The following is a 27861-nucleotide window of genomic DNA, read 5'->3' as shown; positions in this document are numbered from 1 at the left end:
ATAATTATGGTTTTTATAATTTGTTATTTTTGCTTTCTCTTTAGTAGAAGAGCATTGTTCATTTTTAAATCACTTTCTTACATTTTTACATCAAAATAAAATGGCCTCATATTTTAAATATACATTGACTTAGTTCTCAAAACAACTTAATAAAATATGTCACTCAGTAAAATATTTACTCCCTCCATGTCAGTTAATATTTTAATGTTTTAGTTGATTAGTCTAGCAGTTAAACAGATTAAATTTGTTAACTCTTAATTTATATAGTTCTGAGGCTCAAAGTACAGGTAGTCCTTGATAGCAACTACAATTGGGAGTGCCAACTTCGTCATTAGGTGAAGTGGTCACTCAGTGAAACTAGTTTTTTGCATCTGTCTTTACACAAAGGGAAGAAACAGACCAACCTATCAAAAATATTGCCATAAAAAACAGAATAGAAAGACAAGTTAAGATAGGCAAAAAAATGTTAAGTGAGCACCTGTCCAGTCTAGACGAGTTCAAATCACCAGGACCAGATGGATTACAACCCAGATGTGATCTCAGAACCACTGAACTATATTTTTCAAAGATCCTGGAGCACTGGGGAACTACCAGAGGACTGGAAAAGAGCTGATGTAGTTCCCATCTTCGAAAAAGGGAAAAAAATGGATCCAGGAAATTACAGACCTATCAGCCTGACCTCAATACCTGGGAAGATTCTGGAAAAGATAATCAAACAACGAATCAGCGAGCACCTAGAGGCAAACAAAATCATTACTAAAAGCCAACATGAGTTTGTCAAAAACAGATCATGCCAGACAAATCTTATTGCATTCTTTGACCAAGTGACAAAATTAGTGGATCAGAAGAATGCTGTGGATATAATTTACTTGGACTTCAGTAAAGCATTTGATAAAGTAGGTCACAAACTACTACTTGATAAGATAGAAAAATGTGGGTTAGACAGCATCACCACCAGATGGATTTGTAGCTGGCAGACCGGCCGTACTCAGCGTGTGGTCCTCAGTGGAACCACATCTACATGGAGGGAAGTGTAGTGAGGTGCCCCAGGACTCTGTTCTGTGCCCAGTGCTCTTCAACATCTTAATCAATGATTTGGACGAGGGGATAGATGGGGAACTCATCAAATTTGCAGACAACACCAAGCTGGCAGGAATAGCCAACACTCCAGAAGACAGGCTTAAGATACAGGATGATCTGGACAGACTTGAACACTGGGCGCTATCTAACAAAATGAAATTTAATGGTGAAAAAAGTAAGGTTCTACATTTAGGCAAGAAAAACCAAATGTACAGGTATAGTATAGGCGGTACCTTGCTCAATAGTAGTAACTGTGAGAGGGATCTTGAAGTCCTAGTGGACAATCACTTCAATATGAGCCAGTAGTTTGCTTCAGCTGCCAAAAAAGCCAACATACTGCTAGGCTGCATTAACAGAGGGATAGAATCAAGATCACATGAAGTACTAATACCACTTTACAATGCCTTGGTAAGGCCACACTTGGAATACTGCATCCAGTTTTGGTCACCCCGATGTAAAAAAAGTTGTTGAGACTCTGGAAAGAGTACAGAGAAGAGCAACAAAGATGATTATAAGTCTGGAGGATAAAACATAAGGAATGGCTGCTGGAATTGGGTATGTCTAGTTTAATGAAGAGAAGGACTAAGGGTGACATAGCAGTGTTCCAATATCTCAGGGGCTGCCACAAAGAAGAGGGAGTCAGGCTATTCTCCAAAGCACCCAAAGGCAGGACAAGAAGCAACAGATGGAAACTAATCAAGGAGAGAAGCAACCTAGAACTAAGAAGAAACTTCCTGACAGTTAGAACGATTAACCAGTGGGCACTCGGTCTCTAAAAGGTTCGCCATCACTGGTATAGGGTTTCCTACCTGAGCAGGGGATTGGACTAGATGGCCTGCAAGGTCCCTTCCAACTTTACTCTTATGATTATGATTATGAAACTATGTCTATGCTTACAGTCTTATTTCAGCTTTCCTTTGCTTTACAAACCAGCAAAAGTCATAAATGCAGGCTATTTGTGTTTTTTGTTTTTGTTTTTAAGGCTACCTACAATCCACCTCAGCAATCAAATAATATATGATCAAAAGATATTAAACTTTGCATCCATTTATTTATATTTGCTGAGCCCAGCATTAGCTTTCCATAGTTTCTCTCTTGCCTTGCCTTTCCTATTCATGCCCTTTTCTTTGTCACTTTTCATCTTAATTAGTATCCCTTCCGTTCCTTTTCCTTTCTAATGATGGGTACCCCTTATCCTACCCACATTTTTTCTTCTTCTTACTGTTTCTGTTGGAGGATGGATGAGTGTACTGAGATTATTACATATGACTGAGAAAGCGTGTAGGAAGATGAGAGCTCAATTAATTTTATAAATCAGATGGTTTCTTTTGCTTTAATCATACCTATTCAGTTCATTTTAATTGGATTTTGTGTCCTGTTGCCATTTTGGAATGTATCTAAATGTGAAGTTATATGGAAATATGTAATGTGCTCATATTTAACCTGTCTTTCTTCCTTTTGAATAAACATAGTAGAATCTTTGGGGTTTGTGGTTAGTTAAGAACTAAATGAACGCCAGTCCTGTCCTACTTAGTTGCATTGTTGCATCTTCTGTTTACTCAAAGATAAGCTGAAAGAGAAATTTAGACTAAGCATCTAAAGTACATTTTAGAAACATCTAGGAATTATTTTCTATTAAAGCTGCAAATATGTTATTTAAATAAACAAAGACCAAGATATTCCTAATATCCAAGTTATTAATACACCAAAGTTAAATGTAAGAAGACCCAGAGGAAGAGCTTCACAAGAGCAATACAGTGATACAGTATGTAATATAATTTTATTGACTAGTACAAAATACTATCCTTGCAGAAATCTTATATTTTCTTCCTGGAACGTTAAGTATTAACATAAAAAAAATCCTAGTTTTCTGGCATATCTTGCTTTTATTATTGTGCATTTTATGTGGGTATTTACTTCTCTGCCCTTATCGCGTCCGCAGATAATCGCCCGGCCGCCCTGTTTAGGGTGACTCGCTCCCTTCTTAACCAGGAGGTGAGGGAGGACCCCTTGCAGGGGCGGGCCGAGGAGTTTAGTCATCATCTGACGGACAAAATTGCTCAGATTCGGGCCTGTTTGGACTCTGACTGGGCAGAGTCTGACATGGAGGAATCGGATGGTCTTGAGCATGTTATCTGGACTGAGTTCGATCCTGTTTCCCCTGATGATGTGGACAGGATGATGAGGAGGCTGAGCTCCACCACCTGTTTGTTGGACCCGTGCCCCTCCTGGCTGGTTTATGCGGCTCGGGAGGAGACACGAGGCTGGTTCCAGGCAGTAATAACTGCTTCCTTGAAGGAGGGTGTCTTCCCCGCCTCCCTGAAGGAGGCGGTGGTGAGACCCCTCCTCAAGAAGCCTGCCCTGGTCCCGGTTGTTTTAAATAACTATCGTCCGGTCTCCAACCTCCGCTTTCTGGCGAAGGTTGTTGAGAGTGTGGTGGCCCATCAGCTTCCTCTGTTCCTGGATGAAACTGATTATCTGGACCCGTACCAATCGGGTTTCAGGCTTGGGCACAGCACGGAGACAGCATTAGTCGCGCTGGTGAATGATCTCTGGCGGGCTCGGGACAGGGGTTGTTCCTCTGTCCTAGTCCTATTAGACCTCTCAGCGGCTTTCGATACCATCAACCATGGTATCCTACTGCGGTGTCTCAGGGGGTTGGGAGTGGGAGGCACTGTTTTGCGGTGGTTCTCCTCCTATCTCCTTGGCCGCTCGCAGTCGTTGTTGACGGGAGGGCAGAGGTCCGCCCCGAGGCCTCTTGTTTGTGGAGTTCCTCAGGGGTCGGTTCTCTCGCCCCTCCTGTTCAACATCTATATGAAGCCGCTGGGCGAGATCATTCGTGGTTTTGGGGTGGGGTATCATCAGTACGCTGATGATACCCAACTCTTTTTCTCCACCCCAAACCAACCCAGCGATGCCCTCGCCGTGATGTCCCGTTGCCTGGAAGCGGTCCGGGTCTGGATGGGGAGAAACAGGCTTCGTCTCAATCCTGCCAAGACTGAGTGGCTGTGCATACCGGCATCTCGGGTCAACCAGACTATTCCATCTCTAACGATGGGGGGTGAGGTGTTACCCCCCGTTGATAGGGCTCGCAACTTGGGCGTCCTCCTGGATTCGCAGCTCACTTTTGAAGACCATATAGGAGCTGTGACCAGGGGGGGCTTTTGCCCAGGTTCGCCTGGTGCGCCAGTTCCGACCCTACCTGGACTGAGATGCCCTACGCACAGTCACTCATGCGCTCGTGACCTCCCGTTTAGACTACTGCAACGCTCTCTACATGGGGCTGCCCTTGAGGACCACCCGGAGGCTTCAACTGGTGCAGAATGCAGCCGCGCGAGTCGTGATGGGGGTCTCCCGATACTCCCATGTAACACCTCTACTCCGCGAGCTGCATTGGCTTCCAGTTGCCCTTCGGGTGAGATTCAAGGTGCTGGTGATGACCTATAAAGCCCTAAATGGCGAGGGCCCGGGATATTTGAGGGAACACCTGCTGCCAGCATCAAGTTCCCTTCGTCCAGTGCGCTCCCACAGGGAGGGTCTCCTCAGGGTGCCGCCGGTTAAAGATTGGCGGCGGGTAACACCCAGGGGTAGGGCCTTCTCAGTGGGTGCGCCTGCCCTGTGGAACCAGCTGCCTGCGGAGCTTAGGACTGCCCCCACCCTCCGTTCTTTCCGCCGGGACCTGAAGACCTGGCTCTTCGAGCTCTCGGGCCCAGGCTGAGAATATTTTTAATTGTAATTTTAACTGGGTTTTAATTTTTTCAGGGTTCTATTTAATCTCTTTTAATTTGTTTTAATGTTTGTATTGACTGTTTTTTAAATGCCCTGTAAACCGCCCTGAGTCCTTCGGGAAAGGGCGGTATATAAATCTAAATAAAATAAAAAAAAATAAAAATTTTCTAAAGCTGTTTTTAGATTTTTTCATTTCCTTTTTAATTCCCTCTGTGAAAGATGGGAGATTAAAGAAAGCAAGGCAAATTTTGAATGGGGAGGATTTCTTCTGAATATTCATTGTGGGAGGACAAGAGGGCACCTGCCTTACTTCCTCTAACATAAGAGAACAAAAGCTTCCATCAGCTTGCAAAGACTTCTTGGTTTTCTTCAGAGATTTACCAGTTGACAGGGCAGGTTCACTTGCTAAACCCCAGAAGGCACCTGATAGGAAGGAAGATTAAGACAGTCCTCACAACTGCCCACGGAAGTACCAAGGTTGTACTTATTACCTTTCCTAACACCTCCAACAAAGTAGGGAAATGTCCTTGCCTCCCACAAAAAAGCTGTAAAAAATAATTCCTTCATAGAAATTTTTTTTTAAAAAAATGGGCATGATTTGGCCTAGCAATAGCGATTTCTAGCTCTTAATATTATGTCAAATATAAGTTCAAATAATAAAGAAACCAAACTGGGTATCAATTTGTGGTTCATTTCATTAAAAAAAAGATGCATCCATACGTTAACATGTGCCTGAACTGCTCATTTTACATAGCAAACTTGTATGTTTTGTAGGATTGTGCAGTGCTTCTGATTTGATTCCAAAAGAAAATTTGGAGCACAAAGAGATACAATTGTAAGACATATTGGTAACTTTTTTTAAAGCAGCTATAACTCAGGATTTCTGTGTGTAATTCCAGAAAAGGGTATAGCTAGTTGAACAAACCTCAGAGAGCTGCTAAATTCACACCATTCCCCTATAAAAGCTGCAAAGCACCTTTTTGCTATTGAATGTGCTGATCATCTCTGATATGTTCATCCAGAAAATATTTGGCTGTTCATAGTACTAGATTGTCAGAAGCTGCTGAGAGCAAAACTGTGCTAACTCAGTGATGAGCTAGTAGAATTGTAGTTTGGAATGCTTTCCTGGCAGTAAAATCATGACACTTTCTTGTGGCTTAGATTTGATACAGATTCATAAAAAAAAAACTATTTAGCGAATGTCAGCATTGCCTGCGGCTGTTTGCTGGTCAGGAATCTGCTTAAGTGAAGTCCTTCAATTCCTTCAGTGGCAAGCAACTCTTCTATATTCTCTCATGATACATATTTCATTCTCCTTTCTCCCTCATAATTATGAAGTCTGGATTATTCAGTACAAAATTGTTCTTTGGGATCTCTGAACTATATATCCACATTATTATGCATTGCTGCAATCTCAGACTTTATGATTGTCAGTATAGGACTGTTGTCAATAATGAGATTATGTATGCTGATGGTTTAGGTGTATTGATCATAAGAAACACATTGATGTACCAGCAAAAGGCCTATCTTGTCCAGCATTTTGTTCCCACAGTCATCAACAGCATGCTAAGACATGGCCATAAACAGGACATGATTTTGCTCATCAAAAATTGATAACTAAAAACATTATTTGTAACTCTAGCTAATATGCAGAATTCATGAGTAGTAACCACTGAATTAATCATACCCTTTCTTAAACATAAACTATGCATGCTAACCAAATTTATTAGATGGGGACTTTGGAAAAGTTTTCACCTTCCCAGTACCATAATTCAGGGGTCCCCAACTCCCAGGCCGCGGCCATGAGCCATTTGGAACCGGGCCACAGAAGTGGCAGGCACACACACATCCCCACTTGCACGAGCAGCTGGCAAGCGTGTGTGTGTACTCACACATGCTCCATTTCAGCGAGCGGCATGCACACGTGCCTGCTGCTTGAGCAAATGGAGCTGCACGCGTCCTCTCCCTCACCCCACCACTTTGCAAAGCCAGAAAGTTTGGGGAACTCTGCCATAATTGAATGTATGTGTGTATGTATATGCATGAAAAGTTATTCCAGCTAAAACCTGTTCTTATCTAAATGATGAGACGCAGATGGAGAGATGGAGAAATATTCTTTTTGCTGTCTATTTGTGCTGCCAATTTAAGCTTTTCCTCCATGTAATGTAGGCTTGAAAGACTTTTCTTCCTTTATTTTTTTAGAGTGCTCTAATAATTCAAAAGTAATAATATTTTCTATTCTCATCCTGCTTCTATGTTATATAAAAGGTTTTTAACAATTATTGGAGAAAGTCACTGCCAAATAGGAAAGTCAAAAATGCAGCAGAAAGTGAATTCAATAATTGAAAGAGAAGGGATGGATGGAATTACAAAAAAATTGAATACAACAAAAGAAACACTGCAAATAATAATTGAAGGGTTGACTCAGCCAGAAAGTTTTGACATTCGGAAAGGTAAGAGGTTTGAAGATATTGTTTTTTTACCTTTGATATGTCAGTTTTTGTTATCATTTTAGTGACATCTTAGTTGGACAGTTATGTACATTAAGCTGTTTGGGAGGAGACAAGTATTAGACCGCTTTGTGAGGTAGGTAACAAAAATTAGTTTTATCATTAAGAAATTTTATCTCTATTCTAAATTATGATACTTCAAAACCAGAGAAGTATGAAAAACATGAATCTAGCATTGTTTTCTAAGAATCACGTGTCCTAAAGGTTAGATGAACCGGAGAACTTATTTTAGGCTTAGATATTTATTGCAAACCATGTTTATTTCTTTAAACTGGCATTACCCTAAAATTTTCTAAAGTCAGAGACTTTGATAATGGTAAAATGGTGAAAAGAATGGTAAAATTTGTTTCAGAAAATGCAGTGAGGCTGGTGAGAAGTGATTTATATAGCTTTCACCAATAGGTTTCCAGGATATATATATATGTACACACACACACATACACACACAATATTTATTTATTGGAATCAAATAGCTTTCCTGTCCAACCTACAGTTAAGGCAACATATATTATTGATTTTTTTAAAATATTTATGTTAATTTTTAATTATTCAATGGCTAAAGTTCTCTGGAAAGTTTACAATAAAACACATTAAAAATACACTCTGAGTAAAGAAATATATGATACAATTGAATAAAAATACAAAATAGAAACACCATATAAAGTTGACAGCAGCAGTTTTAGAAACTAAAACAATACGAATTAAAGGGTATTTTAAAAGCCTGGGGAAATAGAAAATGTCCTCATATGTCATCAAAATGATGCTGATGTCGGTGCCGGTTGAGCTTCTCTAGGGAAATATATTTAATATAAGGTTAGGGAATTCCATAAATGGGATGGCACCACAGAAAAAGCTCTCCTCCTTGTAAAGGGCCACTCACTTACTTTAGCGAAGGGACTTTTAGTGAAGGAAATCACTAGATAAACTGAAAATCCAGATGGCTACATATAGGAAAAGATATTACTTCAGATAACCTGGTCCTTAGCTGTTTAAGACTTTAAAAGTCAAAGCCAGAACTTTAGCAATAGCACTTAGATTTATATACCAGTCCATTGTGGTGTGCAGCACTCTGAATGATTTACAAATGTCAGCACATTGCCCCCAACAATCTAAGTCCTCATTTTATTGACTTCAGAAAGATGGAAGACTGAGTCAACCTTGAGCTAGTCAGGATCAAACTGTTGGCTGTGGGCAGAGTTAGCCTGCAATACTGCATTCTAACAATTGTGGCTCCTTGGATTGCATCTGGAGAGAGATTGGCAACTGACATAGTTGGGGAAGAGCAGGCAGAAACTGTTCAAGCAGCCAGTCCCAGACAGCATTTTTGATGCTGTACTTTGAATTCATTGTAGTTTCCATACTGTTTTCAAAGGCAACCTCATGTACTGCAATTATCTAATTCAGGGATCTGCAACCTTGACAACTTTAAGACTTGTGGACTTCAGCTATGCTGGCTGAGGAATTCTGGGAGCTGAAGTCCACAAGTCTTAAAGTTCTCAAGGTTGCAGACCCCTGATCTAACTGATAATAGTTAAATCCATTTATTTACAGCTCATATCATAGCTTATTACTCATAACCGTATGACATTTAAATATATATTTCTAAAATACCTCATGAACATGAACTTATAATATATTCATATTATATATGAATTATATTTTCTTTCTAAATACGTATCTTAAAGCATGCTTTGGTACACTATTATTTAACTACTGAAATGTTTAGTAATTTTGGCAGCCAGTGGATCTCAAACATTCTTTCAGGTCAGTTCATATCCAAATTCCTCAAACATCCCTAGTGAAGTGTTGACTGCTTTTAATAGACTCAAAGAGCTTTCAGGATCAGATTAACATTGACAATAGGATGCAGTGAACTGGACCATACCTTTAATTAAATTGCCCTGAAATTAGGAGCAGCTGTAGACTCCGAACAGGTTTTTGCAATATTGCTCTCAACTCCAACATAGATTATGGCAGTAACAGTTGCCATAGGAAGTCATACAAATAGATTTCTTTGAACTGTGACACTTCATAGAAACTCAGCAATTGAAATAAGAATAATTCCGGCATTGAATAGGCTATGGCTAACTAAATATATATATTTTAAAACAGTGGCAGGAACCCTATCAGAATGGGAGAATTCACAAGAGGAGTAAAGCTCATATTTCAATGGCTTTTTTTCTAGCACAGCAGCAAGGAGTATGGAATTTTTTCTTTTATTTTTTTAGAACCCATTGCAGTACCATTCAACTATTGTTTGAAACAAATGAACATCAATCTATAGGTTATAAAACTGACTTGTTTAAACAATCTATATTTCATATTAATTGCAGTTCAATTGACATTGTTAATGAAACGTGGAAGCAAAAGTTTTTGAACTTGCAGCAGAGAAGCCAGGGGATATATATCTTAGTTTCACTCTAGTTTACATTTGTCATGCTAATTTATGAGCCAGTCCACCAACCCTGGTGACTTGTAGATGTATCACATTACAACCCCCATATTTGGCCAGCCTGATATAACAATTGACAGTGCTGGTTTGGAAGTGGTGGGAATTATAGTCTAATATATCTGGAGGATATGGGCTAGGGAATGGTTGGCTTAATCTAATCCTGCAATTATAACTATATTTCTTCTCTTGTCCCCAACCACTAATAAACACAAGAATGCTTCGGGAGAAATCTGTAAAAGACCTTGGCTACCTGTTACTTATAGATCTTATTCATATCACTCTCAGACCCAGTATCTGTGGGGGGGACAAGTCTTGAATGCCTTTCAAAAGGGCTGGGATTAAATTAATCTGGGGGTGAGAGTGTTATGTCAACACTATTGTGGGTTTTATTTATTTATTAAATTTTTATTCTCCCCCATCTCCCTTATAAGGTGAAATTAATCCCAATAAATTTCAGATCGTTGCCAACAGATAATACAGTTCGACTGACCTTGACTCTTTCAGAACCAGCTGTGACTTGCAAAATAAAAGGTTTACATTTGAAAAGATGGTTAGACGGACATTATTTTTCAGCTGCCAGCACTAGTGAAAAGAAATAATAGAAGTAATAGATGGTAGCAATATATGGTTATACAGCAGAATTTTTAATTATGCAATGAATTGCTCCCCAGGCCAGAGGCACCCTGTACTTTGTTTAACAGTCCTCACATTCATTTAATGAATGCATCAGGGAAAGCAGAGTGGGGGTGCGGATCATTAAGCAAGGCTTTTCCGCTTTGCTGTTGCAACAAGTGATCTCAATGGGCAGGCTGATACTCATAAAAATACATTTGGTCACTGTGTGACAAGAGTGCTGATCTGACATACCACTTATGCTCTCATAGTCTTAGTGCCATCTAGCATGAAATAAAATTATCCCTCAGAATCTACCCAGCTACTGTACATTGGAAATTAATGGTTATGTTTCATTCTATATAGCATTATAACCATCAGTTCATGATGCTTTTCATTTGTGGGAATCCAAACAAATCTATAATGGAAATTCTGAATCTGAAAAATAAAACTGAGGTCATCTGTAGATTGCCTAAACTGGAATTTAGAAAGTTCTCTTTCCAAAGTTTTACTTTAAAATCATCTTTGTGTTTTTATTTTGATTTTTCCTTTCATACAGATTTTGATCAGCCTGATTTCAAAAAAAGCATTGTTTATCCTGAAGATTTAAGAGTTGGAAGTATTCTCACAGGAAGAGTTGAAAATGCTACTCTCTTTGGAGTTTTTGTTGACATTGGAGTGGGTAAAGCAGGACTCATTCCAATTCGTAGCATAACAGAAGACAAACTTTCAAAAGCAAAGAAAAGAAGAAGCCTCAGTCTTGGTCCAGGAGAAAAAGTTGAAGTCAGAGTGCATAAAATTGATCTTCCACATTCCAGAATAACTTTAGAGTTGATACGTGTATTGTGAGCAATTTGTAGACATTTTTCATAGTAAGGGCTACTATTTCAACCATTAAATAGTAGAGAATGTAGTAGAGAGAGAATGTAGTAGAAAAAGGAGGAACAAGTTAGAATCTTCATTCAAATTACAACTAAAAGAGCATGTTGGCTATTGACAAAAAAGCAAACTTATTATAGTTGTATGAATTACTGTAGAGTCCAAAGGCTGTTAACTTAGCTATAATTACTTGTAGTGGTTCTTTAAAACTGTTGTAAAAGTCAATTATTTCTTACATCCAGCCCTTGGCTTCCATGAAACCCACTAAAAGATAGAATACTTTCATAGGCATTTGTGAAACATGTAATAAGTGCCTGAAACAAGCCATCATTCCTGAAGCAAAGGAAATGACTAAATCCCACTAATCAAAATGTCAAGTTTTAACCTACAATATCTTATCAAATGTGTACTTGATTTCTAGGTGCTTGTTTTAACTCCCATTACCATAGTTGTATATTTCAAGTTTAACTTTAAAAAAGGTAAAAAAAAATTCAAATGTTGTGAGTATTATGGAACATTGTATCTCCAATTGTAGTTAACAATTTGGTTGTGATAGTTCATGTCTTTGACCATTTTCCCTTCCACAATCTTTCATTCCTATTAATGGGAAAAATCATATCAGAAAAAATCCTTGATCAGAAATCTCTCTAGGGTAAACTTGTGCCTGGCCTGTATAAAACATTCCCTGCATATAAGGATATCAGAAAAAAATAGTTTCTTACTCTTTCCATATCAGCTTAATTTTGTATGAGGAAGGATTTTGTCTGCATGAAGGAATATTCAACCACCTTATTCCATTACCATAATGTGAAATAATGCAGGCCTGACCCAGGTTTTTTTTATATAAAATTGTTTAAATTTCAAGGGTAACTTGAGCAATTAACTCCAGCATTACATTATGTGTAAAATTTTATTAGCTTCCATGTAATTATTGGCTGTTTTTTTTTTACAGAGAGAATCTGTCCTTTCCTTTGCAGCCTCACCTCAGTAGTGGTTCTATGAATCTGTTCCTAAAAATGTTTCTTTAAAAAGTTTCTATTTATGTTTATTTTATTTTTGCTATCTGATTCTTTTTAAAAGGGAATAGCAATAATAGAAATCAAGTTTGTTTAGATCCCAAATTGCAGGGAGTGTTATATCAACCTGGAAAAACCTGTTTACAGCAGGTGCAGATTTTTTTTAAATATATGTATTGAGTTACACAATACATTGTAATTTTGATAAACAGCATTTTCATTTAAAAAAAATTGACCAATGTTTCCTTGAAAAACATGTTTATTAAAAAAAATACATTTGCCTGAGTCTTTTTGTCTTAATTATTATTGGAAATCAGCACATAGTTACCTTTGTGCAAACATTTTTAGTAGTTTTGTTAGATAACTACTTTGTGAACTCTGCTGTGGGAACAGTTTTACCAACACTGTTTGTTTTTATTGTTTACGCATATTTCACATTCCTCATTTATGATTAATATAATGGAGACTAAATACCCTTAGACATGTGCAGGAGGCAGGTGATGAAGAAGGAGGAGGAGGAGGAGGAGAAGAAGAAGAAAAGAGGAGGAGGAGGAAATTATTACTGTGATAAGATTATTTATGCCCACAAATGGAAATATTTGAGACTATACTATATTGGAGGAATGATGGTAAAATTGACAAATGTTGCTGAAATGGATAAATTGACTTCTTTGATCAGAGAAGACATTTACACTTATTTGTGACTGGAAGCCTCTTATGGACTTTGTGTGTAAAAATGAAAAAAATGTGATTTATGGTTTTGATGATTAGACAAGCTATAGAAAGAAGAGTCGTACTTAAAAGAGATTAAAATATATTTGTACCTTATAATTGCTGTGAAAAATAGCTGCCCAGAGTCGCTATATCGATGAGATAGGCAGCATAAAAAATGTATTTTTTTCCTTTCCTTTCTATTTTACTTCAGTTTTTTCCTTTTTCTTGCACTTTTTGCTTTATTTTTTCTTCCTTTTATTAGTTTTAGTTTCTATCTTCTGTGTCTGTTTAAATTTTTTAGTAAAAATTATAAACAGGAATGATTGATTGATTATGGGCAGCTTACAAATTATTAAATATATTTCAAACATACTGGCATCAGATATCATGATCAAATACCTAAAGATAGAGTTTGTGTTGTTACCATATGTCATTTTTCCAATATTATGGCTAACTGGAGACACTATACTAGAGATTTTATTAAGGCTGCAGAGGTAAATACTTCACATACCTTTTTGTTTCCTGAGTAGTGCTTGTGTGGAAGCAGTAAGGGCAGTGATTTTTTTTCTATTTCTCAATCCTTTTTGTATCCAGAGAGAGCCATTGGGTGGCTTTTTCAGTGTACCCAATCCTTTGGTAAGGAGGGGCTGTGGAAGTATATGTAGGGCCTCTATAAGGACCATTCTGTAGTCATCTGTTGGGTAAACTCACTCAGATTCATTTTAGAGTTGGAATCCACTGCACAGTTGAAGTTTGAAGTTGCTTGAAGCTTATGTGGCCTGTTATCTAGGGAGAATTCAAACCTATCAGCCATGAAGAAATGGACAAGATCCTGGATGCTATGAATTCATTCTCCTTTGTTGTAGATCCCTGTTCCTCCTGACTGATCAAATTTTCCCAGGAGTGACTGGTAGTTGTATCCAGATAATGGTGAATGTTTCAGTGTGGGAGAGGATATAGTTGTCACCCTTTCTTAAGGGACCATCATTGGACACTCTCCAGTGGAGCCCCTTGTGGGCTGTATGATCTATTATTGCTGACTGGAATTTTTGATGTTATATGTTTTCTTTGTTTTTATTGTATATTTGTTATTTTGTTTTATGCTGTTAGCTACCCAGAGTTGATAAGAAGTCAGGTAGCATCTAAATTAAATTAGATTAGTCAGGTAGCATCTAAATTAAATTGTCAGTTTTGAGGGTGGTTGTACCTTTTATTAGTTTGGTGTTCCTAATATTTATTTTATTTATTTATTTATTTTTATTTTTATTTTAATTCCATTTATATCCCGCCCTTCTCCGAAGACTCAGGGCGGCTTACAAGCTTAGCAGTAGCCTTCATTCTATGTATATGCCTGCTTATTAGGGCTTTCACACACCCCCAAGCGGCATTATTACAAAGTCAGCTTAATTGCCCCCAACAATCTGGGTCCTCATTTTACCTATTTCAGTTGCATTTTCAGCTATGCAAGTAGTGTCATCAGCATAGTGCATGATTGATGTGTCTTTCAACAGTTTTAAAACCACACTCATATTTTTCCAATCCAGCTTCCCTCAATATATATTCATTATGTATATATCAAGCTACTTGACTGCAAACCATATTGTGAGGCATAATTTTATGCGGGCTTACAACCCTGACTGCTCTTTAGAAGGCCAGATCCTGAAGCTAAAACTCAAATACTTTGGCCACCTAATGAGAAGGAAGGACTCACTGGAGAAGAGCCTAATGCTGGGAAAGATTGAGGGCAATAGAAGAAGGGGACGACAGAGAATGATGTGGCTGGATGGAGTCACTGAAGCAGTAGGCGTGAGCTTAAATGGACTCCAGAAGATGGTAGAGGACAGGAAGGCCTGGAGGAACATTGTCCATAGGGTCGCGATGGGTCGGACACGACTTCGCAACTAACAACAACACAAAATATGGTTTGCATAAATTGTGGATCAGTATTATACCGGGGCCAGTCCTAATTTTACTTGAGAATTGATTAATATCTTTCACTCAACCATAGTGGTTTATTTGTTTATGACTCTGCCTTAACGTATAAACCCATCTACTGTGACTTAGCATTATACTGTATTTTACATCTTGCTAATCAAGACTAAGCATTTCTTCCATATGCAACCAGATAATCTACCTTATCATATAAGATGTAGCAAAGTTATCAATTATCCATTCATTATTAGAAACTCATTAAATCCTTTAGCACATAGCATGTGCACCTATCTATGACAAAAGTAAGATAGAATAAGTTGAATTTCAATAATACATAGCTGATTTTAAAGAGCTTTATCTTAAGGAAGTGAACTTCTAAATGAGTGGGATGGCTGGCAAAATTATCTTTTCCAGAGGAAAATGGGAATAATTTATTTTTCATACCATTTACATATATTTTAGGGATCAGCTATATAGATTAAATTTGAGGTCATGAGAGTAAAATTGCATTAAAAACTTACGGCATTCAAGATGAATAAAATAATCATTTTGCTAGCCCTTCATTTTCATAATTCATGAAAAGCTGCAGCTGAGAATGCAATTTGCTTTTTAAAAAGATATCTAAACTCTTTGTAATTTATACCAGGCACTGAAAAATTAGCATAAAAACATGAAAAAATGTATTGGAGGCTTTATCTAGATGTCTTATTTATTTTAAGTTTTGTCAGGGCTTTTTTTCTAATAGAACACTCAGAACGGCGTTCTGGCACCTTTTTTTTTTTTTTTGCAAAAAAATACCTCCCTCTGAAAGCCTATTGCAGGGCTAGGCAATCTTGGCCCTTTTTTATGACTCGTGGACTTCAACTCCCAGAAATCCTGAGCCAGCCATGCTGAGGGGAAAGGGAAAGGTTTCCAAGCTGAGCCATGCTGGCTCAGGAATTCTGGGAGTTGAAGTCCTTGAGTCATAAAAGAGCCTGCACTAAAGGAGGACATTAAAATTATTTACAGGGTTACTTCTTTAGGAACTAAACTTTTAGAATCTAAAACAGCTAATTCAAAAAAGCCAACAGGAAAGAACTTCACATTTTTCATCTGCTTCTGTCTTTTGGAAGGTAAAATTAGATAACAAAATAATCTATTTCCTATGTTAACATTTCTGCAATGAAATCAATAAAGGTAACAGAAAGAATTGAGAAACATTTTTCTCAGTATAATATGTCCAATTTAGCTGATCCTAGAAAAAAAATAGTATCTTTTCTACATACTCTTGAAAACTATTTTGAATCTAACCATCTATTACAACTAAACCACTTTAAATTAAACAATTCTTAAGAATGAAATATTTTTAATTTGGACTTTACTTTTACTGTTTGGACTGTTGTGTGTTTTGAAAAATAGATTATTTAGAATCTAGTTATGTTGCACTTCAGTCTTTAAATAATTAACCCAGTATATACATAACAATGAGGGACGCGGTGGCTCAGTGGGTTAGGACGCTGAGCTTGTCGATCGGAAGGTCGGCAGTTTGGCGGGTTGAATCCCGAGTGCCGCGTAACAGAGTGAGCGCCTGTTACTCGTCCCAGCTTCTGCCAACCTAGCAGTTCGAAAGCACGTAAAAATGCAAGTAGGAAAATAGGGACCACTGCGGTGGGAAGGTAACAGCGTTCCGTGCACCTTTGGCGTCTAGTCATGCCGGCCACATGACCACGGAGACGTCCTCGGACAAGCGCTGGCTCTTCGGCTTTGAAACGGAGATGAGCACCGGCCCCTAGAGTCGGAAACGACTAGCATGCATGTGCGGGGGAACCTTTACCTTTACCTTTTATACATAACAATATATGATGTTTTCCATGGTGAGCTTAACATCAATAACAACATTTATTAAAAAGGCTAAAATAATTTCTGGTGGTATTATCTGTACATTAAAATTTTGTTTATTCACAATCTTTCACTTTTCACATTCTGGACAAGCAGTAGTCATGTATCCTAGCAAAAGATGTTACATATGTGCATAAGTGTAGTCAGTAGCATATGCCTTTTTAAAAATATCAAACTTGCAAAGAAACAAAAATAAGTCCAAAATATCTGTATTACATCCAGAAATGCCAACTTTGCAACCAATATTTCTCATCCATAACTATGGCACCCTAAGGATACATGCAAATGCTTCTCTGGGATCAGTAACGCAGCAGGGATTGCTTTTTCCTTCCAGTAACAGATTGCTGGGAAATACCAAACATGGCCTTAAGAATTCCAATGTTTGTTACAAATTTTTCTGGATGTGGTTGGAAAGAGGCCTAGAAGTGCCAGCACAAATACATCACACTTGCTGAACGTGCACATGCAACTAATTACAATCTTCAATTATATGTGATATATCCAGGGCTTTTTTCCCCATAGAACGCTCAGAACGGTGTTCCGGCACCTTTTTTTGCACACAAAAAAAAAATCTAAAGGAAACTGTTCCGGAGGGCCAAATTCTCAGGCAGTCAGGTTGCAGAGCAGCAGAATGCATCGCAGTGACAGGCCTTCAGATGGCTCAAATCAAAGGAAATGTGATCCATACAGGCTAATTTAAAAGTGGGAGGGTAAGAAGGGCCAAGTGTGAACAGGTTGCTTAGCAACCTGCTTAAACAGTCTGTAACTTTCAGCTCCCAATGCCTTGCCTTTTTTAAGCTGGGAAGTTGAAAAAAAGTCTAAAAAGAAGGTAATAGAGTGCTATCAAGGAAAATGTATAGATATAGCCAGCAGACGTTTAGGGAACCTTTATTTTTCATTCACTGTTGAAATTTTGTTTTAATGCCATGGAGATACACAATCAAATGTAGTCAGTCTTTTTTTTTAATCCCAAAGCATCTCTTTGTTAAATACAGTATAACAAAGTTTTGGATGATGGAATTATTTTTTATCTAAGGATAACTAATGATAACCGCTCTTAAATCTGTTATTTTTATTTATTTATTTATTTTATTTTAATTCCATTTATATCCCGCCCTTCTCCGAAGACTCAGGGCGGCTTACAAGCTTAGCAGTAGCCTTCATTCTATGTATATGCCTGCTTATTAGGGCTTTCACACACCCCACAAGCGGCATTATTACAAAGTCAGCTTAATTGCCCCCAACAATCTGGGTCCTCATTTTACCTACCTCGGAAGGATGGAAGGCTGAGTCAACCTTGAGCCTGGTGGGATGCGAACCTGCACTAATTGCAGGCAGCTGGTGTTACTTAAGGAGACATTAGCCCACTGCTCCACCAAGGCTCTTTTGTTTTATTTTTGCACAAAAAATTGTATAATTTGCATTTGCATTCATTTACAAATAGAATATGTTGTTAAAATGTATTGGTGTTGAAATAATTAGTGCACACATATACCTAAAACCAGTTTATTGCATTTGGCAATTGTACTAAAAGAAATCTCATTGTCAACCAGTATAATTCATTTAATTTGAAATCAAGTGAAAAATTGATTTAAATTATTTTATTAAAACAAATTAATGGCAATTCTTTTATAAGAAGTTGCCTCAAAATGAGTTTGACATGCCTGCTCTAGATAGTTGAATGCTCCAAAATAAATTCTAGACCAGGCCTGTGCATGCAGCCCAGCAAGCACCCTTGTACTGAGCACAGACTTCTTTTTAAAAAAATGTAATAAAATCACCACCACTGCCCTGAAAGTCATGTTGCCTAGTGCCTCCATGGCTTACCATGACCACGAACTCCAACACTGTAGATGCTCCTCTAGTCACCAAATCATTGATTAGCCCACCAGCATTCCTTTGCAGACCACAAAGATTTTTAATTTATCAGTGTGGGCCTTTCCCTTCTACAAGTTGCACAGACCTCTTCTAGATTTTCCTCTTGCCTTTCCGAGTTAACTCCTTGGTCTGGCATTGAGCAAGAATTGACTTTGTAGGGAAGCATATTATCATTTGATGTATATTTAACATATGTTCTACCTTTATTTACCAATTATATTTGTATGCAATCCACATGGCGAGGTTTGGGGCAACTTACAATATTTTTAAAATCATAAGATTAAAACATAAAAGCAGGGCTTTTTTCTCATAGAACATTCTGGCACCCTTTTTTGCACACACACAAAAAAGCTTTTTTGCACAAGCTATGCTACTCCCTCTATTGGCTTTCAAAAGCCTATTGGCTTTCGAAAGCCAATAGGAATTGCTGCTGAGTGTGCCAAAAAACCTGGCCGGCAAACATTGCACCAGCAAGTTGTCTGCAGCGAAGGCGAGTTGGCAGGAACTTTGCATCCCTCTCTGCTGCCCAACTACACCATCTCAACTAGGTAAGTAAGAGAGGACAAGGAGTGGGAGGTGGGTTCTGCGGAGTCCATGTGCACTCCTTCCTTGTGTTCACCCATGTCAGCCAGGCTTGTGGCCTACCTGGTGCTGGACCTGTGCCACCATCGCCTCGCCCTGCGTGCCTAAGTGGCCGCCCTGCATTGCCTGGCTCGCACCACCTCCGCCGCCTGCACCGCACAGCCCTGCTTTATAGAGTGGGTCCCACAGCACCAGTCGCGCCGGCTCTGGCCCCGGGGGGCAGCCCGCCACCAACACCCCTCGCACCTGTGACCGCAGCAGCACCGCCCCTCTGCCTCCTGCACCCGCAAAGATGACGAGTTCCAGCACCTTTTTTTTTTAGAAAAAAAGCACTGAGTTTTGTTATATATCTGATAACTCAACTTTTTCCACTGTTGTAAATGATACAAAAACAATATAGTCTACTATGAACAATCAGCAAAGACAACTGGAGCTCCTTTGATCTGTAAAATAATTTACACATGAAAACCTACCTTGCTTGGGTTCAGCTTACCTAAGAAAATACTGAAACCTATCTACAAACTTAAAAGTTTGGAATCAGACTTTCTATTATCCTCAAAGCCATTTCAGTCTTTTCAGTAACTGCCATAGCTCTCTGGAAGGCCTTTGTTACTCAGTTGAAGGGCACAACTTTTTGAGGTGGTTGGTTTTAAACAAACAAAAAAAAATCTTGAACACACCTCTCTTTTGACAGGCTTTTCATTGTTGATCTTCTAAATTCATGTTTAATATTCTTGTTTTTGATTTTTTTTAGTTTTTGTAAATGGTGAGATCACAATATTTGAATTGGCAATATTTGAAATCAATCAATATTTAAAAAAATAATACTTTGGCCAGTTATTAACCAATCTGATGTAGAGCCTATCAAATGTGCTGTGCTATACTTAGGATTTTTGTCATGGATGGATGGATAGATAGACAGACAGAGGCACACAGGCAGACAAATAATTGTTGATCCTGAGAAATAGCCGCTAGTTTAATAATCTTAATAACTACTGTAAATAGTTCTACAGGAATCTACTTCCAAAACTGAAAGCAGTATAGTTGAGTGAGTTTACTCTTGTGTATAGACCAGGGGTAGGCAACCTTGGCTCTTTTATGACTCATGGACTTCAACTCCCAGAATTCCTGAGTCAGCTGACTCAGGAATTCTGGGAGTTGAAGTCCATGAGTCATAAAAGAGCCGAGGTTGCCTACCCCTGGTATAGACCTTGCGTGCAGGCCTCCTGTGGATAGTAAGAATATATTTTATAGGCATAGGTTACCTAGCCCAGCAGGAAGGAAGTTTTCTCTGTGGCAGTATAATTTCTTTGGAGTAATCTCTTCCTCACAGTTGTAGTACCGGTAATATGCCTTCCTCAAGTCAGCAGAAAACTATGCTAATATACTGTAAATTGCACTTCCCTAATGGCTGAATCCTACTCTGCCTTAGCAATGATGTTCTTACATTTTTTGATGGATAGCATAATATCAATAACTGATAAAATTCCACCTGCTGCATCCCTGCCCACAACATCATTTTCCAGGATGAAATACAAGAGCCAAATGCTGTCTTTCACAGGGCAGGCTTAGCTGACTATGGGCAAATTCTGGGACAAAAGTTCCAGTGATTTTTAAATTGCCTGAAAGACACATTGGTGTGGAGAACACAGGCATTGCTAACCTGTTAAGCTATTTCTGACCACAGCTCTAACACTCCTCTAAAAATGTTGGGCTGTTTATTCAAACACTTGGCCAATCCTCTTCTGGAAAACCACTGAAGACATATATAAAAGAACCTATCTAATGCCAAGGCTGTTTCTGAACTGCCAGATAACCATTACACCAGCAGACAAAATGCCTGTGAAAGGCAGTTTCTAATGATTGATAGTTGGAGGAGGTATGTCCACATCAGCCTAAAGGAACTGGTAGGAATCAGGTAGTTTCCAGTCTCTCCAACATCATCAAAGAGGCATGACAGATCATATGTAGGGGGGGGGGGAAACTTGGGAGGAAAGGGAAAACATTACTTGGAACAATAATTGGAACACCTAAATAAGATTTTAAGCTGTCACCACAGAGAGATGAGGAGATGCTGAAGGTAACAATTCTTTTCCTTATCTCTTCCCTCACAGCTTTTAAATGTTTTTATAAAGAAAAAAATTAATTAATGTAACAATAGGTGCTTTGTATTTTTATTTTATATTATTTATTTCATTATGGGTGAATAGGGTTTTGGTGATGGACAGTGTCATACAACCCGCCTTGCCTACCCTACAAGGTTCCATCCCAAAAAGGTGCCGGAACTCCGTTCTGAGCGTTCTATGAGAAAAAAAGCCCTGGTGATGGAAGACCTTGTTCAAAGTTTCTTGAAGCAGCAAGGGCCAGACTAGACAGTAAGATGATGCAAAGTTTGTCAGCTATGTCCAAATATATGAGTCAGTCTGGGATTAAACTTTTTTTTCCTGAGCTTTTGACAGAATTTGTGGAGGATTTCTTCGAGTGTTAGGTCAGGTTAAACTTAAAATAATGTGAAATGGTCAATTTCTCACCAACAAGGATAAGACATAAGTCTCTGCAGCACTTCAGATCTGAAGGCAAAAAGTGCCTTGGGAGTGTTCACACGGAACCTCGCCTTTATGCATCCTTTTCCTGACATCTCACAGCTGTCCTCCGTAGCTACAGTTTTTCTTTAAGGAAAAATGTACTTGGTTCGAGGAGTTGCAAACAAATGCTTTATGTGTTGCGAAACAGCTTTTTCCCTTGGGGTCCAGAACGTTGCTGCACATTCCTAGTAAGGAGGAAAGGGGCTTACTACAGAACTGAGGAGCTTGGTGTTATGGAAATAGTCCAGAGAAGCACTGCACTTCTCCAAACCTGCAGTATGAGGCAGGTCTCAGGTTTTCAACAGGTCCCCCTTTATCTGCACATTCATGTGCCTGCATAGATAACATGCCCATTGAGATATCGACACAGATAAGGCAAAGCTGCAGAATTAGAAACAGGAGATGGAAACAAGTCCTCATTGAAAACCAAGTTCTATATGTCAGAACAGAGACATTAGGGTATGTGAAATGTTTAGTCCTCCCCAATACTGTCCGGTAAAGGAAATACATTTCCCTGCTCCCTCCTCAGTTTGGACGTCTGTGGCTTCTAGGGGTGGCACAACTGAGGTGTGAGGACATGCAAAGATAAGAGGGGAACAAGACTCCTGCTTTGGAGGGTTGCCACGCAGCTTCTATTATGTCTAGGTGCTGGACCAAAGGGTCTTTTATTGGAACATGATTTCACCCCGCCTGTCTAGGACACATGTTGTGACTATATGGGACAATACATTTAACACTGTTATTATTACTGTGCTTCTTTCATTTCTTGCATGAGATCATCAGCTGGATGAAGACAAACTGGCTGGAGCTAAGCTCAGACAATGGGGGGTGGGAGAGAGGAAAGGGGGAATAATGACTATTTTTATGGCCAGTATCATTTTCACTAGACAGCCTCTATGCACTACTCTGTTCCAGAGATTCTACATTCTCAAGATCCTTCTGGATTTGTCTTTGATTCTGCTACCTAATCAGCAACAGCTGCTAAAAGCATTTTCAGATTTTTGTGGCCAAACTGCAGCCTATCCTGGCAAGATGAAGAAGTAGTCACAATGAGGTCTGTCTTTATGATTTCCAGGACTCTTTAGCAAAAACGTGCCTTCCCCAGGAAGAAAACCATTGAAAGTGAAGACACATCACTTTGGCTGCAGCTAATTAGTCCTCTCCTTTACAGGCTTTGATTGGGACTGGCTATGTGGTGCTATTCTATAGAATAACAATTAGAAAATAAACATGTGGACCTGAGCACCCTTCAGTTCTCTGGGGAAAAAAAACAAAAAAGCAAAAAGACTTGCTAGATCAAACCAAAAAGCTTCCTATTTCTGTATCATGTTTTCAATAATGCCTAGTCAACTCCTTTTAGGACGCTCAAAGTCAGGTTACAAACACATTAAGTTTCCTTAGTAGTTATTCTCCAGCTAATAGGATTTAGACATATAATGCTGTTGAACAAAAAATTCCAATTTGAATACTATTTCCACTCTGTCTCACATTTACTCTTTGAACAGAACAACATTGTCCACTCAGAAGAAGATGAGCTCAATCGGTCTGGAGGGTCAAGAACTAATAAGTGCTGAATGAATAGGATGGAAATCTGTCAAACTCAGCCCAAGAATGACATAAAGCAATCCAGCAAAGTTCAGTTCTTTATTTGCTCACACCGTATAGACAGAATTTTGCCAGAATAAACCTATACTACTCTCACCCTAATCGATACATCCTGGGAGATTCTACAGAGTGGCTGTCCTAAATCTTCCTCTGTCTCCTACCAGCTCCAGGTTGTTCTGCCTCTTGTCTCACTCCTCTCCTTGGAATATGCTCCCTCTCTTGTGCATCACTATAGACCATCACACCTCTTCCCTCTTAGAAATCATCCAATCACATATGCAAAAGTGAGTGACCAGTTGGAGAGAGGGCCACTGAGGTGATTTGGTCAGAGAAGAGAGGATGAATAAAAACATACATACAGTACATACATACACACACACACACACACACACACACACACACACACACACACATACAGTATAAAGAGTGATTCTGTCAAGGAGATGTGGAAACTAAGAAAGCTTTGATTAGATGGAGTTGACGGAATTCTCAGCAGGTGTATTCTCAGGTGTAAAGATATGTAAGAATGCCCTTGGGAGATGAGGGAAAGCCAGAGTCAGGGGAACAGTCAAACAAGAGGCAACTTAGGCCACAAAAGGATTGTGGGTGTGGCTAATACCTCAGAAGGGACCCTCTTTAGTTTCTTGGGTTGTAAACATGAAGACTTTCAGACTTGCAAGGTCAATGTCAGCCTAGTGAGATAGCCCAGACAGGAAGCACAACCAGATGGACTAATTCTACTTTACAGTAAAGTTACATTAATTGAATCTTGCAAGTTGGAAAGTACATTTATCTCCTTTGCATTTTCAGCTAAAGAAACTAGAGAGGGCCCTTCTGTTTGCCATACTCACATTCCTTTTGTGAGCTAACTTGGCTGTTACACATTTTTCCCTGTCTCCCAACGTCATTCCTACATACCATTACAGCAAGGGACTTTTAAAAGTCAAGATAGCAGCTGTAAATGTGATGGAAATCCTAGGAGGGAGGGAGTGCATTCCACAGAAGCAAAAGACAACTCAGTTTAGATTGTTTGTGTGAGAGAAAGAGGGAGAAGATTGCTTCTCCTTAATAGTTCCCAGTTTGTACATTTTATATGGCTGGTAGTCTGCTTTAGTCTGATAAGATTCTGTCTTCAGGTGAAGAACAATAAAGGAAACTACTCAGTTGTTGTTCTTGCTTCTTGGGGCCTGACAATGGGTAAGAAACAATAAGCTTGGAAGGATCATAATATGCCTGATGGTGCAGTGCTTAAAGGGCAGTACTGTAGGCAAACTTTGCCCACAGCCTGGAATTCAATCCTGACAGGGTCAAGATTGACTCTGCCTTCCATCCTTCTGAGGCCAGTAAAATGAGGACCCAAATTGTTGGGGGCAATATGAAAATAATATTTACTTTGCAAACCACCCACAGAGTGCTATAAAGTACTATGGAGAAGTATATAAGTCTAAATGCTATTTCTATTGCTTGGTCTGATAGCAAATCTGATTCTCAGCAAGGGAGAGATGGGAAATTTAAAGCACAAAACAACGGATGAAGTGATGTATGGAGATGGTCAAAATAAGTCTGATTTACAAGGTGTGACAAGGTATCATAAATGGTTTAATTTCAACTAGATTTAGCTATTAGTTGCCTTGAAGGGCGAAATGGGCAGCATATAAATTTAAAAAATAAATATGTTTTCTTTTTCTTATCTAATGCCTTAATTTGTTTGGCTTCCTATTTCATACTTTTTCTATACTTTGCATAGCTCTGCTTACCACCAAGGAAATGACATAATTAGTAAATAATAATAATAATAATAATAATAATAATAATAATAATAATAATAATAATAATAATAATAATAATAATGAGGAGGAGGAGGAGAAGGAGAAGGAGAAGGAGTAGTAGTAGTAGTAGTAGTAGTAGTAGTGTAACTGTGATACCCATTGTCATCAGGGCACTGGGAACTATGTCCAAAAACTTTGCAAAATACATCAAGAAATTGCAGCTTCCTGCAATAACTCCAGCAAAGCTACAAAAAACTGCGCTACTTGGAACATCTTACATTTTAAGGAGATACCTGATTGATACCTAGGACGCTGGCAGCAACCCCTGTCAATCATTAATGCCAGTCAATTTGAGTGTTCAGTTAACTGAGTTTCATGTTTTATGAATAAAAGCTTAATAATGATGATGATGATGATGATGATGATGATGATGTTGGAAGGTATCTTTGAGGTCATCTAGTCCAAACCCCTGCTCAGGCAGGAAACCCTATACCAGGGGTCAGCAACCTGAAACAGTGAAAGAGCCACTCGGAACCGGTTCCCTCACAAAAGGAAAAACTGGGAACCGCAAAAAAAATGTGTGCACATGCGCATACATGCGCGCATGCGCAGAACAGGGTTTGACTGAAGAGTGGAGCCAAGGTGAGATATGCGCCTACCCTGCATATTTGAATTGATTGGTTGAACTTTTTTAGTCCCACTTTTTTTTTTTTGGACTGCACATGGCAGAGGACTGGGAGCCTCAGCTGAAAGAGCCGCATGCGGCTCCGGAGCCGCGGGTTGCAGACCTGTGCCCTATACCATTTCGGACAAATGCTGTCCACTCTCCTCTTAAAAACTTCCAGTGTTGGAGCATTCACAGCTTCTGGAGGCAGGTTGTTCCACTGGTTAATTGTTCTGTCAGGAAGTTTCTCCTTAATTCTAGGTTGCTTTTCTCCTTGACTAGTTTCCATCCATTGCTTCTAGTCCTGCTTTCAGGTGCTTTGGAGAATAGCTTGACTCCCTCTTCTTTGTGGCAACCCCTGAGATATTGGAATACTGCTTTCATGTCACCCCTCATCCTTCTCTTAAACTAGACATACCCAATTCCAGCAACTGTTCCCTATATGTTTTAGCCTCCAGTCCCCTAATCATCTTTGTTGCTCTTCTCTGTACTCTTTCTAGAGTCTCAACATCTAGAATGGTATGTGGTATATGTACAGTAAAGAGAGGAGAAAGAATAGTTCAATCCAAGCCAGAGAAGAATGTGGAGAACAGAAAAGTTTTTCTTTGAAAGGCACTAGACCAGTTTGTACAAAGAGCCAATCCCAAACTTTGTCAGCTCTCATAGCTCACCCATATTCCCTGCATTTCATCTTTTAACAAACTTTCCCCTTGTCAAAATGTTTACTATATGGTAGTGATGAACATATTATCACTAAGGTTTATAAAATGTTATTGAAATTGAATTTGGAAAGTGAACATGTAAAACACTGTATGATTCAGTGGGCAAGGAACTTTGGACATAATTTGATGCAGGAACAATGGGGGAATATGTGGATGAAAAGCTTAAAACTTACACTGAATTACAATTTAAAAGAAAAAAAATTATAAGATGATGTACTACTGGTATTTAACACCAGATAAGTTATCCAGAATGTATAAAGGTATTTCAAATGAATGTTGGAAATGTAAGTGTAAAGAAGGGACCTTTTATCACTGATGGTGGACATGTGATAAAGCAAAGAAATATTGGAGTAAGATTCATATCTTAATACAGAAAATTCTTAAAGTAAAGATAAAGATGAAACCGGAAATTTGTCTTCTGGGTATAATGGAAAAAAACTTAGGAAAAAATTGGAACTTTGTTCTTATATATGTCAACAGCAGAAAAGGCTATTGTATTCACAAAAATGGAAGGACATTTAGATTCCCACTATGGATGAACAGCTACAGAAGCTGATGGAGTTGGCAGAGATGGCTAAATTGATTGTTTTGATTTAAAAAAAGAGCATAAATATTTTTGTTTCCACATGGAGACCACTTCTGGATTTTGTGCTTGAGGTGGGAAATAATGAAACTTTGATTTTGGGTTTTACTAATTAGATTGATTTGTCATTATAGAAACAGCTAGTTCATACTATTATGGAAAAGTAAAAAAAGTCCGATGTTAATGGTTTATTCTACTGCAACATAGGAAGTCAGAAGTCAATGCTTTTTTTTTCTCCTCTCCCCCTCACTTCTCTTTCCTTTTTCTCTCCCTGTTGGGTCCTACTATTTGTTTTTGTATTTTTGTGTTTTACTTTATAATCCAATAAAACGTGATAAATTGGGGGGAGAAGGGTAATGTGCCAATCAAAGAACAGACTTCATGCTTTCAGAATATCATTTTGATTTCTTTGCCCTGTTGTTACCATCCCATAGTAAGCACCTTTTTTCTCTCTGCCTAAAGGTTTGGAATCAGACTTTCTATTATTCTCAAAGTCAATTTTCCTTTTAGATACTGCAGTTTTCAGCTTCCTGTCATCACAGCCTAATTACTACCATTTTTAACCATGCTTTTCTCAAGCTCTGAGAATTCAAGGGCAATTGTGGTAGCAGTTTTTTCAATAAAACAGATGCCTTTGGGAAATGCAAACTTGGTTTGTATTTTTTTTGTTC

General features: G+C 38.7%; 1 protein-coding gene across 1 annotated transcript in view; it reads left to right on the top strand.

Annotated features, from left to right (window-relative positions):
* The window catches only part of SRBD1 (S1 RNA binding domain 1), a 164826-nt gene extending 152219 nt beyond the window's left edge, over positions 1–12607 (top strand). Inside the window, exons 20-21 of the mRNA XM_081315106.1 lie at positions 7078–7262; positions 10943–12607. Of these exons, the coding sequence (XP_081171232.1) occupies positions 7078–7262; positions 10943–11232 (475 nt within the window). The 3' untranslated portion in view covers positions 11233–12607. The remainder of the gene's footprint in view (positions 1–7077; positions 7263–10942) is intronic.
* Positions 12608–27861: the final 15254 nt, after the last annotated feature.

Source organism: Vipera berus (assembly GCF_964194415.1).
Source record: "Vipera berus genome assembly, chromosome: 1".
Classification (NCBI taxonomy): domain Eukaryota; kingdom Metazoa; phylum Chordata; class Lepidosauria; order Squamata; family Viperidae; genus Vipera; species Vipera berus.
This window is presented reverse-complemented; position numbering and strand designations above follow the sequence as displayed.